At 41.3% G+C, this 10,869-nt stretch overlaps 1 protein-coding gene across 1 annotated transcript in view; it reads right to left on the reverse strand.

The window, feature by feature from the left end:
• CDCA7 (cell division cycle associated 7) overlaps positions 1–3,765 on the reverse strand; it is a 19,039-nt gene extending 15,274 nt beyond the window's left edge. The window contains exons 1-2 of the mRNA XM_014525400.2: positions 3,724–3,765; positions 1,232–1,246 (exon numbers count right to left, since the gene is read on the reverse strand). Coding sequence (XP_014380886.2) covers positions 1,232–1,246; positions 3,724–3,765 — 57 coding nt within the window. The remainder of the gene's footprint in view (positions 1–1,231; positions 1,247–3,723) is intronic.
• Between the last annotated feature and the right edge of the window lie 7,104 nt (positions 3,766–10,869).

The following is a 10,869-nucleotide window of genomic DNA, read 5'->3' on the forward strand; positions in this document are numbered from 1 at the left end:
CGACCCCACGGCCCGGCCGCGCTCGGGCAGCCTGGCAGCGCGGACCTCGCTCCCGCCCAGCCGCCCCGAAAGCGGGCGCCCGGCCTAACCAGCCGCGGGCACTTAAGGGTTTTGCCCAAAACCAAGATACATTTTGGGACGCTCTCCGGGATTTCAAGCCGTCTCCCCTGCAATTTAAAGGGGCTTTGAAGTAAAGAGCAACACGAGGGGCCTTTTTTGTATTTGGACCTCGCATTCCCGAGGCTCCGTGTTTCTCGACCGGGGGGGGGTCAGCAATGAAGAAATCCATCGATTGGAAGGGGCCTGGGACGATCATCGGGTCCAGCCCCCTGCACCAAGCAGGAAAGACAAGGGGGGTGAGGTGACGGTCCAGTCTCCTCTTGAAGATCTCCAGGCTAAGCGATTGCACCACCCCTGGAGGTGTGCTTTGATTTAGAAATTGAAGTGCTAGGATCAAGATCGTTAAAAAAAAAAAAAATCACATTTTTTTTGCAATAGTGAATGAAGCGGGATTTGAGAGTCGAGCCAGAGTTGTCAGTCCCTTTGCAGGCTGGTTTGGGAGCAAGGTGCCAAATAAGTTTGCATCCCGTGGCAGGGAAAGGGTGGAAACAGCGTTTTTGTGTTTTCGAACATTAAACAGGACACAGTTTTAGGACTTCACAATAATTCAGAGAAGGACTCGGAGGAAATGGAGTCTCTGCTCTAGTGCGTGGTTTTATGTAATGTTTGTAGTATCTCATTAAAGCAAACAGCTAAAAAAAGGAGTTCCACAAACTACTAACTTTGGACAGATGTAGTAAGGAGACTATAAGAAGCTGAACACCATTAGCTTCTTCCCCCAGCAGAAGATGCGTACCCTTCATGTCTCCTGAAATGCTTAGGTTACACAAATGGTTTGGGAGATGATTGCAATACTGCAGCTACAGCTAGCATTTCCATTACAAATTCCTAAACATTTACTTAAGACTGAAACTTGGCAAACTCCCAGTGGCATCAATAGTGCAGAACTAGGCCTTACTGCACGTGTGCAGCGCACACTCAAACCTGCTACCGTGTAATATGAACCAAGAATGATCTCTAAGCCAAATCCTTAAGTAGCCACAGTATAATAGAATACAACAGCACTAAAGGAGTTTTTATGCTTTCTCTGGTCATTATTCCTTTGGAGCATGCTGGCGTCTGACATGTAAAAGAATCTCCATTTTATATAAGCCCTTAATTACATACTTACCTGCACCACTGGCTTCTAAGAGTAAACACAAAACCAGATGAACTAAAAACAGTTCTCTAGAAAGCAGACCACACTTGATACTCCTAAATCTGCATTAGTGAAGGATTGCCACCCAGACAGGTTTTTTTTGGGGGGGAATTTAAATTAATTTTTTAACTTTTCCAAAAAACAAAACAAAGAAGAAAAATTACATAATACAAGTATCAGCACAGAAAAAAAATTACCAATAAGAACATTTATTAACATTCAGAATTGTGAATATCATCAACTGACACTGGAAAAATAAGGTCGCTTGCTCTTTTTACATAGAGAAAGAAAAAAAGCTGTTAAACTATTTTACCAGGTTTGGACCAAATATTCTTAATGACAGATGACTTGAAGACTTTCTGGCCTCATAGTGGATGGCACCTGATATTCTATTTAAAGGTAAAGTCTAAAATCAACGTATTTAGTCAGATTGGCTTGAAAAATAGTAGTCAGGATCAGGGACTTGAGTGTGTCATAGGATAATTTTGAAACACTTTAAACAAATATACTCAGATTTTTTTTCAAAGTTGTAAACGATGTGAAACTTCAAAGCTGCCTAAGACTTTTAAAGCAGGTGGCAGAAAGTTGGAAGAAACAGGAGCAAGAAGGGAAAGAATTGGAGGTACAAGAAACTTGACATCCAGTGCACTGTTTCAAAACAAAAATCTAAAACTTAAAATACACATAAAATGGTTATGAAACTGCAGAGTACAGGCAGTCAGTGTTTGGATGACAGGCATAATGTTCAGGCTCAGACCGAGGGAAATTCTGATCATGGAGTCCAAGAAACTAGGAAATATGAGTGCAGCTGAGAAACAAAGGTAGACTATTTCTTTGCCACAATCTTAGTTTAGTTTTCCATAGACTACCCAAACCTGTAATGTACTTTGGCAAGCAAAGCTTAGCCTGGAGTTGGCTAGTAGGGCTGTGCAAAACAGCACCATTTTGTTTTGACTTCACTTTTGCCATTTTGGTGGGTCAGTGTTTTGTTTCGAGTTTCATTTAGTTTCCAAGCACCGTTCTGTTTCATTTCATCGACACTTTCACTGTTTCAGCACTGTTTTGATGTTTTGCCCATAGGCTATAATGGGGATGCATGAAACTGCCTATAAATTTGTAATTTTTTGGCAGATTTGGATGAAAACAGCAGGGATTGTAGCCCCTTCTGAGGGCAGGAAACCTGCCAGGGTTCAAGGATCTAGGTGGAGGGATTTCTGGGAAACTGCATCTCAAAGTCCTGAAAGCAAAACTCGGGTCACTTGTTAGTGTGAAGGCATGGGGGTGAAAACACCAGGCATGGTACCCCTGCTGAGGCCATGAAGCCTGCCAGCTTTCAAAGAGATAGGTGCAGGGGTTTCTCGGAAGCTGCATCTCAAGCGGCTGACAAGCAAAACCTCGTGTGTGTGTGTGTGTGTGTGTGTGTGTGTGTGTGTGTGTGTGTGTGTGTGTGTGTGTGTGTGTGTGTTAAGGCGTCTCCTCGCTGGCACTGGGGCCTCCACATGACACGGTAGTGCGCCCCAATCAGGCCTCCTCCTCCCCTACAGCCTCAGTCTGGTCCACCACTTTAAATACCAACAGGTAAAATAATAACTTAGTGAGCACTAGCACAGTAGCACCAGCAGCATCTCAGGTAGCCAAAATGTGACAGAGCCTTTCTTTCCTCTTCTGCAGGAGCTTCTTCCTCAACAACATGTGTGTTAAGGCACGCCCTCACTATGGCCTTCCTTCCTCTTCCCCCTCCCTCTCCTTACATTTTGTTTCCCTGCAGGCAAGTCCAGGTTCAGTTTTGAAACACCAAATGTTTTGGAACTTTCGAAACATTTCGACTGCCCTCACTTCGTTTCAAGGCTGTTTTGAAGCCGTTCGTTTTGTTTTGATTTTACTGTTTCAAACTCAAAACGAGTCAAAACAGCATTGAAACGAAACAGCTGCCGAAATTTCGCACAGCCCTATGGGCTAGAAATCCCTAAAGCTCTGTGACCCACTAAGCAAAACAATGTATCCATGTATTGACTTCAGTCACACACAACAGGTGGGGACACCTGCTGATCTTCCATTCCATTAAAGCCCTAGTATGACCTTATAAAAGTGGGACACACATTATATCCCATTGTATAAGAGGGTCCTCCTTTCCTCACAAAGCTGCCCGAGTAGTTCTACCCTGGCCTTAGGCAGTAGGGAGCAGAGTACTATGGGATAGAGGGAACAGGCTGGGTATATAGATGAGAGGGATGTAGCTAAAAATGAATTTGTTGTTCCCTGCCACCAAAAGCTTATAAGGCAGCAGAGTATAGGTTAAAGCCTGAAGCAGCCATAATTGACACTGGGAGACATGTCAGCAAAGATTACACCAGTGCAAGAATAGTCTAGAGCAGTGGTTTTCAACCTTTTTTTCATTTGCTCCTTTGAAAATTTCAAGTGGAGGTGCAGACCCCTCTGAATTGTAAGTGTGGGTATGCACATACTTTTGATTGATCATGGTCATCTTTTGCGGACCCTTTAGACATTGTCTGTGTACTCCCAGGGGTCTGCAGACCGCAGGCTGAAAAACAGTGGTCTCAAGTCTTCTTAGCAGCTCTGCCTTTGTTCCAGTACAAAGCCCTGGGATGAACTAACTGAGAAATTATTCTGGCAGTGTGTAGCACATTTTGAACTGGTCTATGAGCATCAAAGAAGTTACCATATTTGTAGCTTCCAGCAATGGTCAAAACATACAGCCTCAACAACAATAGCCCCATTGTCAGAAACCATAAATGCAACCTTTAGTCTTTTCGAGATTTACCAGGAAATAGTCTGCTCCATAAATTACCCCATCAGATTTCAGCTGTCTGGAGTGTAACAAAGATCAGTTCAAATGGATCAGGGAAGTGTATCAATCAGAATTCTCAGCCCAATTGTGCAGTTTAGCAAATACTGTACCATAGATCTTTAGGAAAGAATAAGGTTGTCAATGCTCTGTGCAATGATTAAGAAATTAGTGTAATGGTTGTCTGAGTATCCTTGCCTTTCAGCACATTATGTTTATTATTACACAAGTTTTAGGAGTGCTATGAAGTTTTGCAGGGAATATTTCATATTTAAATAGCCAAATGCTGATTTACATGTAACTCAATTTCCTTTAATATATTATTGGCTTTGTTCCTTCCTTGTACGGCACATATGTATAGCTCGGCCTTCTACTGAATAGATGTCAAATTCTCAGGCATTTGTGTGCTTGGTCACAGAATCATAGGAAAGTAGGACTGGAAGGGACCTGAGGTCATTTAGTCCAAGGCAGCATCATCCTTATATAAACCTGGACAAATGTTTGTTTAACCTGTTCTTAAGAACTGTGGTAAATCTTTGGTGGCTAGTCGTGCTATACAGAATGTAGAGCTAACCAATGCGTACTGTCCTGAAACCTGTAGTTCTTGCAACTAATGTTCAAGACATTAGTTCTAATGCAGCAGCACAACTCACATTGTTGCAGTATAATAGAACTCTATTCTTTTGCTCAAAGTTTGTTTTTGGAAAGCTGCTCAAAACTCTAACATATGATCTTGCAGCAAAAATATACACAAATAAGCAGGGCACAGTTAATTTATAAAACAAAGGAAATATAAAAATAAGCATTTTCTATAATATATAGCATTACTTAACAGCAAAAGTCAAGAGATCCGACATTTACTATACCAACTGAGCAAAGCACCACATAATGCAGCAAGCCAAGTGATTATTTTGTCTTATTTGTGGTAATTTCTTTTTTCTCTCTTGCCCTCTTTCCTCTTCCCCCCAGGGAAAAATGACATGTGAAGTTTTAAATTTTAAAATATATGCCTAAAGGCTTTGCCATATATTACTTAAGAGTAAGGGGAGCTAAAAGCTCACCTCGCATTGAGACTTGGAAGTGGTGATGTCTGATCCTGTATCTAATAGCACTGGCTTTGGGCATGAAATAGAGATACTGCAAATCCATTAGAGAAGCTAGAAGAGGAGAAAGACCACCCAAGGAATATATAGAGCCCAGAGGGACAAAAAAATACTGATTGATATATGCTGTTAGTGGCCTGTACTCACTGGACAATTGAAGGATTAACCAAAATATAGACAAGTTTGATACAAATCTTAATATTTATTCAAATAATGCACCATAACAGGTCATTCAGAGCATCAGGTCATTATGCTGTGGATGTATAATTATAATGCTCATTTGAGCAGCCTGCCTGCATAACAACAAACACATAGTGAAAAATCCTCAACAAAAGTAACCACAAAAAGTACAACAGTTGCTTGTCAAACCTTACTACTTTAGCACTTTTTACTCCTGTCCATGAGGCTTTTCATTTTGCTTTACATTTGTTTTTGAAAATAACAAAACAGAGCATCCACATTGTGAACAAGTTGCTTGCAAATGCCTATGTTTTTGGCTATAATTGTGTTGGTCTAAGGCAGTGGTTCCCAACCTTTTTTTGCCATGACCCGCTGCTAGGAGTGGAGTGCAGCAGCGACAGTCTGGGGGCGGGGGAGCTCCCAGCACATGGAGCTGTTCATCTTTTGTGTGTGGCGCCGGCAACATTGCCCCCGTGACCCTCATTTGGGTCGTGACCCAAGGCTGGTAACTGCTGGTCTAAGGACACAGGCAGGCAATGTTCTTTGGGTAGATATGCTGTCTTTTATTAGACCAACTCAGTAGTTGTAAAAAAGTTCTTTGCAAGCTGTTGGGCGCAATCAGCCTTCTTCAGGCATAGGAAGTCTCTCCTGAGACTCCTTGGAGGTTTCTGGAGTCTCAAAACAGCAGAGACGTCCTATGCCTGAAGAAGGGTGATTGCGCCTGAAAGCTTGAAAATAACTTTTTTTCCAAATACTTAGTTGGTCTATTAAAAGATATCACATCTACCCAAAGAACCTTTCCTTGCAAATGCCTATATACTTATAGCTCCTGACAACGAGGTATCAGGGAAGAGACATATACTTAATTACTGTTAAACACTCTTATCTGAAATGAGAGCAAACCACTTATTAACAACAATCTTTTTTTTTAATGGACCAAAAAACCGTTGGGTGCAAATGACAAGGTTGAATGGTCACAAAATCCTCCATGACCATTTTAGGTTGGACATAAGGAAGAATATCTTTACTGTCTGAGCCCCCAAGATCTGGAATAGACTGCTGCTGGAGTTGGTTCAAGCACCTACTTTGAATGCCTTCAAGAGACATTTGGATGTTTATCTTGTTGGGATCCTGAGACTCCTCCTGACTTCCTGCCCCTGGGGCAGGGTGCTGGACTCGAAGATCTTCCAAGGTCCCTTCCAGCCCTAATGTCTATGAAATCTATGAAATACTCACATTCGAATTTTAATCCTCAGATTACTGCCATGTGTATGTGACCACCTAAGACTTTGCACTTCTTGTTATGCTGGACCCCAAAGGCATTAGAAATTTCAGAGCAACAGGGCGCGTCTATGTGTGAAATTAATGCGATACAATAAACTCTGGTGTATGTCATGCTGGAGTAGAGTTTAGTACTTCCAGGCACCATGTTTACATGTGTGCCAGGACTGCAGCATGTTGAGCCGGGTTGGAGCAGCTCTGGCTAGCAGAGTCCGGGATGGGGGTGGTGCAACCTATCAGCCTAGGGCTGCTCCAGCACAGCTCAACATGCTGCAGAGGGGCTGGCTTGGGCATGAGGGTGTTCCAGTGTAGGGCTAGCCAACAGGCAGCCCCTGCACTGAAGCACTGTCATGCCCCAGCCAGCCCTGTCAGCATCTACATGTTCATCCCTGCACACTAAATAATGCCACTGTAGGATAGTACTTGTGTTTATTAGTTTGCTATGGCCTAATAGGGCCACACATGTAGATGCTGAGACGTTACTGTGGAGCTAATTAGGCAGCTCCACAGTAAACAAATCATGTAGATGCACCCACTGTGAAGCATTAACTTGTTCTCCTGCTCTGTTATAACAAACTACGCACGTCTGAACTGAAAGATACTTTCTATTAGCTGTAAATAGTTAAGATCCCAGGGCATACTGTAGAACAGTTCTGAGTTAACCAGTAGGCAGCCATAATACACATGCACCTCAGACAGTTTGTGACATTATATCAAAGGGAAATGGCCATAGACTTTGCTAGCAGTACAGGCTTGTCAATACCACCCTAACAGTGCTATTTTTTGAAATAAGGTTAAATACAATATTCTGAAGTAACACAAATGTTCCATCCTTCTACCAGAACCCATTATTTTTACTCAATGGAAGGGTATTGGAATGTCCATTACCTCACAGACTACTGTGGAACCTGACCCCCCACCCCCCAAAGTTTTGGGGGGCTTTTTTGTTGTTGTTATTTTTAACAGACATTATATTTTTGTTCCTAGATATAGCTACATAACTTACTTTTATAAATAAATACTTAATGTTTGCAGTTAATGTATTAACATTTCTGAGTTCTGTTCCATAGTACATATCTATGTGGGGGGTTGTGTATTATATTAGCAGGTTTCATAAAAATATTTATGACAGGCAAGAAGTTTTTGTGATAGCTTTTATTGGACCAACTGTATAGTTGGGAGAGAGATTTACAAGCTTTCAAGTACAAAGCACTTCATGACTGCACCCCAGACCTGAAGAAGAGTTCTTTGTGCCTGAAAGCTTGTCAATAATTTTACCCAGCTTCCAATTAGTCCAATATAAAAATTATCACAAACAAACTCTTGCCTCTTGTGCATTTCCTGGACCGTCAGGGTTACAACACTCTAACCCTATTTATAATTGATTATTTTGGAAACTATTGTACAGAACAGGTGTCAGTGATTTTATCGCCATCTTGACTCAGCCTTTGCTGGGTTGTGTTGACTTTTAGCAATGTTCCTATCCGTTATAACATCAATCTCAAACTGGTTTTATTTACAGAGGACTAAAAATGATCCTGACAGACCTTTATTACTGTTGTGGCCTAATAGACTCCTCCTACATAACCTCTAACATCTCCCAACAAACTGACTTGAGCGGTTAAGCTTTGGCAGTTCATTAGATAAGGAAATTATGTAAAACCACTTTCACTGTGGACACATACACAGAAAATAATTCTGCCAAATGCAATTTCCAGTGGTAGCACAGTTATTTTGTTCCATTTTAGTGATGTGAAATGTCAAAAGGTCGCTCAGTTTGCGGTTTCTCCACAATTACAAAAGCAGCAGCCTGCCTTTTCTGGTCTAAAGTAGTAATAATAATAATAATAATAATAATTAGGTCAAAGTGTATTCACCAGCACAATCCAAAAATTCAAATGTGTATCTTTGAAGCATGTCCCAATATTCTTGGGAGAGAGTTTATAGAATGAATTTGTCTTAAAAAGGCTTATGGTTTGATCCTCAGCAGCATCAACTGAGTTAGAGAACAGAATTGTTATAAGTGGTGCAACACACAGAGGTCATTGTTTTGAATGATTGCTCACAGGAGGAAGGGGAGGAACAAAGTGTGTTTGAGCAACTTCATCTCATTAAATCAGCTCAGCAAGTTGCCAGATAATGGTCAGTGTATGGGGGTTTTGATGTGTGCCCATGTAGGGTAGTGTTCCTGTCAGTGGTTGTAAAATAGGACTTGCTTGGAAATATTCAGTGGGAGCAGGTTAGGCAGAAAAAAAATTACAGTAGTGAATATTCTCCTTAAGAAGTAAACTATGTAACATTCACACACAATGAATGCGAATGAAGCTGACTGGTCAGAATACATGCAAACTATCCACTGTGGGCATTAATGTTTAGTCAAACAAGCAGCCTCCAGTAATCTGTAGTCAGATTTTGCTAAAGAAATTGGACATATGTAGTGTTTTCCTGAATACATTTAGTCCAAAATGAGAGCACTGTATATATTTTAATGACTTCCTAGAAGAGGTCCTCTGAGACGACAATAATTAATGATGGGGAGAGATAAAAACAATAGTCAGGTCATTATGATCTCTCTGTCAAACTGATGGTGTTAACATTTTATGGTACATTCAAGTTAAACCTGATTTCAGGCTCCTGTGGTGAATCTCTTACAGTTAAACACAGCTTCCACTTCAATTGTACATCCTTACTGGCACTCCTGAAAATAAACCCTTTTGCTAACTTGGCTACTTTCATAAGCAATAGTGCTATGAAATGTTCCTTCTCCTCTCTGAGTTATGTTCTTACTCCTAAATAAAGCAGTAGGAGAGAACATTCCAGTGATTCATGGTAGGTAATCACTAAATCAGTGATTCTCAACCAGAGTAGCATGGCACTGTGGGGTGCTTTGAGATCCTTTCAAGGGTGCCACTGGGTGCCACAGTATTATCACTGTTAGGTGTGCAAACATGATTCCCAAGATAAACCCAGAGATTTCAAATAGGAGTCCACAGTGTTTAAAACATTGCAACAGAAAAAATATTCTATTATTTTTCTGTAGTCAAAAAAATTAGTGAAAACTAAAAGCTGGCATTTTCCGAGAGATGCCTTGAGTCTAAAAAGGATGAGAATCACTGCTCTAATCTACTATAAAAATGTACTGTTTCCCCCTTTCCAGTTGAACTGGAAGTATTTTAACTACTTATTGTTTTTTCACTATTCTACCTGTTTTTTTTCTTACTTATAGGAAAAATGAGGCTATATGTGACAACCATATGTACTACTAATATTTTCTTCTCTAGGAAAAATTAACTTACATTGCAAATAAACCAGCATAAGGCACTTCACTCTGTATGTACCTGGAGGTGGCACTGTACAGGGAGCAATAAATGAAGGAGTCATAGCAGGATCCTTTACAGTGCCTACTGAACAAGCTAGGGAAGTTATCTATATCGATGCACTAATAGTAACACCTTGTACAAATGGCATACAAAGTCTGTGGTTACAGTTCTAAATGCTGAAATCCTGCAAAACAACTTTCACTTAATTTCCTTAGTAAAATAAGGTCCATGTTTCATTTAATATCCTTCCTCTGACCATTTTCTCAGTAGGGTCAATCCCTGATCTTGGTACAGGAGTCAAGGAAGTGAGATGACAAAAACTAGAAGTATTTCAAAACAGGCACTGAAATCAGTCTGGCACCAGAGTAGCATTTACTTGGTAGTGCAATGGGAAGGAGTTACAGTCTTAACTCAAGCCCTGAGATGAGAAAACATCACACACAGCTTATAAGTTTGTCCTGTTAAATTTTGCTCTCCTTCAGGTCAGTAAATGAAGAGAAGCAGAAGTACTCTTGTCATGAGGGATACAGTAAAAGGGCTGGAATATTTGTGGTTCTGGTTCATTTGGATTGGTCAATAAGATGTTCCAAGGGCCCTGTTGTTTTCAAGACATCCAGCTCTGTGGAGTGGGCCATGAGTTGTCAATGAGTTCTTTGCCTCAGTGTTCCTAAACAAGGGGCAAGACAAGTCTCACAATGGGATTGTAGAAAGGCAACAGCAGGGCACCAGACTACCAAGCGTTGACTCTGAGATGTTGCAGAGTCACTTGGAAGGACAGGATACGTTTAAGTCGGCAGGCCCGGATGAGCTCCATCTGAGGGTACTGAAGGCACTGGCTGATGTAATTGCACAGCCACCGGCAAGAATATTTGAGCACTCGTGGCACATGGGCCAGGTCCCGGAGGACTGGAAAAGGGCCAG

The sequence above is a fragment of the Alligator sinensis genome, unplaced genomic scaffold, assembly GCF_000455745.1.
Source record: "Alligator sinensis unplaced genomic scaffold, ASM45574v1 scaffold1469_1, whole genome shotgun sequence".
Lineage (NCBI taxonomy): Eukaryota > Metazoa > Chordata > Crocodylia > Alligatoridae > Alligator > Alligator sinensis.